This window comes from Vitis riparia, chromosome 10 (genome assembly GCF_004353265.1).
Source record: "Vitis riparia cultivar Riparia Gloire de Montpellier isolate 1030 chromosome 10, EGFV_Vit.rip_1.0, whole genome shotgun sequence".
Classification (NCBI taxonomy): domain Eukaryota; kingdom Viridiplantae; phylum Streptophyta; class Magnoliopsida; order Vitales; family Vitaceae; genus Vitis; species Vitis riparia.
Window position 1 is genome coordinate 15110320 of NC_048440.1, and position 2435 is coordinate 15112754.

At 35.3% G+C, this 2435-nt stretch overlaps 1 protein-coding gene across 1 annotated transcript; it reads right to left on the minus strand.

Annotated features, from left to right (window-relative positions):
* Positions 1-286: 286 nt before the first annotated feature.
* LOC117923130 lies at positions 287-1724 on the minus strand. The gene is made up of 3 exons (XM_034841372.1): positions 1061-1724; positions 557-601; positions 287-495 (listed from the first exon to the last, which is right to left on the minus strand). Exons 1-3 carry the CDS (start codon positions 1722-1724, stop codon positions 287-289), a joined length of 918 nt encoding a protein of 305 aa, XP_034697263.1.
* Positions 1725-2435: the final 711 nt, after the last annotated feature.

Consider the following 2435-nt stretch of genomic DNA (forward strand, 5'->3'; position numbering starts at 1 on the left):
ATCGTAATGTTAGTGAATTTATGTTGTAAATGTAATTAAAAATGTAGGCAAAACTGTGAACTATTATAATTAAAAATCTAATACAAGTCCACATAATGGAGATAAATAACCTATTACAAATAACTCCAAATACAAATACATCAAAGTACAATACAATTAAGCATTATATATATAATCCAAAACTTAATAGACATGAAGTAAGTGTATGATTAAGCAATTTTCAAACATAGAACAAAAAATAAAAGTAGTCCTACTAGAATTACTTTCTGCATGAACTCAATTCTTGTTAAAATATGTTTAAAATCTTCATCCACGCCATAAATTCTTCTTTGAACAACCTCTTCTGGTTCTTGGTAGGTGTTGCCATCACCATATCCTTCCGGGAATGCCCATTGAAAGAAATGACAGTCATCTCTAGTATTTGCATATCGACAACAATAATATAACCTATTTGGGTTATCCTTTGATTCAGAGATTCTAACAGCCGCCCTCTGTCTGGGTGAACATTTACACATATAGTTATGATAAAGTAGATATTCACCATTTCTAGTATTACCTCTTATATTTCTAAATGAAGCACTTGAAGATGCCATGATGTAACCTGTATTTCAATGGAAAACAAGTTAAACAAATGTAATGAACATGTACAAAGTCGATAATGATCTTCAAAATAACATTAAAAACATGGTTACAAACCACCCTAAATAATGATAAGATCATAAGTCTAAAATAGTGGCATATGTAATACAAACATCTTTGTCATGACAATCAAGTAAATAAGTAAGTTCCATAACAATTTCTTACAGATTCTAATTTCATAAACCACACATATCATCACAATCAAAATAAGATAAAAAGTAGCATGCCACCATACAAGCATAACACTAGAATCATGGAGCGGGTAATGGATTTTTGCATGAAGCTCGATTATGGCCTGCAACTTGACATCGTGAACAGAAGATAAGCCTTTTTGAACTAAATTGAGACTTTATTCGATGGTGTCGAGGCCTTCCAGGTGGTCGTTTTGAGCATGGAGGTTTAAGTGAAGGATATAAGTGACCTTGAGCATCACGAACACATCCATCAGCATCAACTATAGGCATATTGTGATTTGGAATTGAATTAAAGTGTCCAGAATATATCAACTCTTGCATTGGAAGCTTGAAATATGAGTCAACATATTCATAAACATCTTGTTTCATCTGGCGTATTGCTGCACATGCATGCTCACAAGGTATTCCGGCCATTTGCCAAGCCTTACAAGTACATGTACGCTCTCTCAAATTCACGTCTACATATACTTTCATATTGAATACCTTAAACACACCACCAACATAGGGATATACAGGCAATGACCCACTCTTTATAATGTTTTCCAACAACTTTTCCTCGGTCTTTGGGCCAATTGGAGCTTTCCAATTTTCTGTAGCACCCATATGATAACATGCTAGATGAGCAAACTTATCCATATGTGTCATTACTAAGTTGAAAATTGTGTAATGACGTTCCTCCTTCAGCCAAGCATTGAATGATTCAGCAAGATTAGTTGTCATCTTATCCCATCGTTTTTTGGCAAACTTTGACATTGCCCAATGTTGTGGACTGTTCTCTTCAACCCACTTCGCTAGGTCACTGTTATATGTCTTTAATTTTTCCATGGCTACAACATAATCATCATCCAACCTAGCATACGCAACATTATCAAGTAGCAACAATGCATCCATTTTACATTTTTTTCCCTTCATACTATGTTTCGTCACATAGCTACTAAAATTCTCTTTCACATGACGATAGCAATATGCATGATTTTCTACTCCAAAAAGTTGAGAAACACTACGAAGGATTGCTTGATGCCTATTTGATATTATGACTACCTCTTTATCTTGAAGTATGCCCTTCAATTTCTATAAAAACCATAGCCAATCCTCATAGTTTTCTGAACTTACAACACCAAATGCAATTGGGAACATGCCATCATCAACATCATAAGCTGTTGCAGAAAATAAGGAGCCCCTATAAGGTCCACTCAAATGAGTTGAGTCAATTGCAATAACAGGTCGACAACCCATTAAAAACCCTTGAATTGAAAAAGAATGTGCAATGAACAATTGCCAAAAATGTCCATCTTGTCTGCTACATTCAGCAATCGTCCCTGGATTAATGTCTACCAATCTCTGACATAACCATGGCAACAACATATATGAGTTTTCTGGAAGACCATATATTCTCTCTTTTGCCATTTCTTTGTATGTCCAAGCTTGCTTATAACTCAATGAAACACCATACCGACTCCTAAAGTCTTTGCAAATTTGATGGGGCAAATACTGAGGGGTTGCCCTTATTTCTTGCTCTATGACACGAGCACCTCTCATTCCCCGCATTGAAGGTTGGCTTGAACACTCAACATCCGCACAATGATTGTGTACATCAATGAA

Excerpts from the sequence above, each read along its gene's own strand:
- LOC117923130 (XM_034841372.1), bottom strand. The coding sequence starts at position 1,724 with ATGGATGCATTGTTGCTACTTGATAATGTTGCGTATGCTAGGTTGGAT. Across the intron at positions 602-1,060 it reads ATGTGTTCGTGATGCTCAAG|GTTACATCATGGCATCTTCA; the intron begins GTCACTTATATC and ends ATTGAAATACAG. Across the intron at positions 496-556 it reads TTCATTTAGAAATATAAGAG|ACAGAGGGCGGCTGTTAGAA; the intron begins GTAATACTAGAA and ends ATGTTCACCCAG.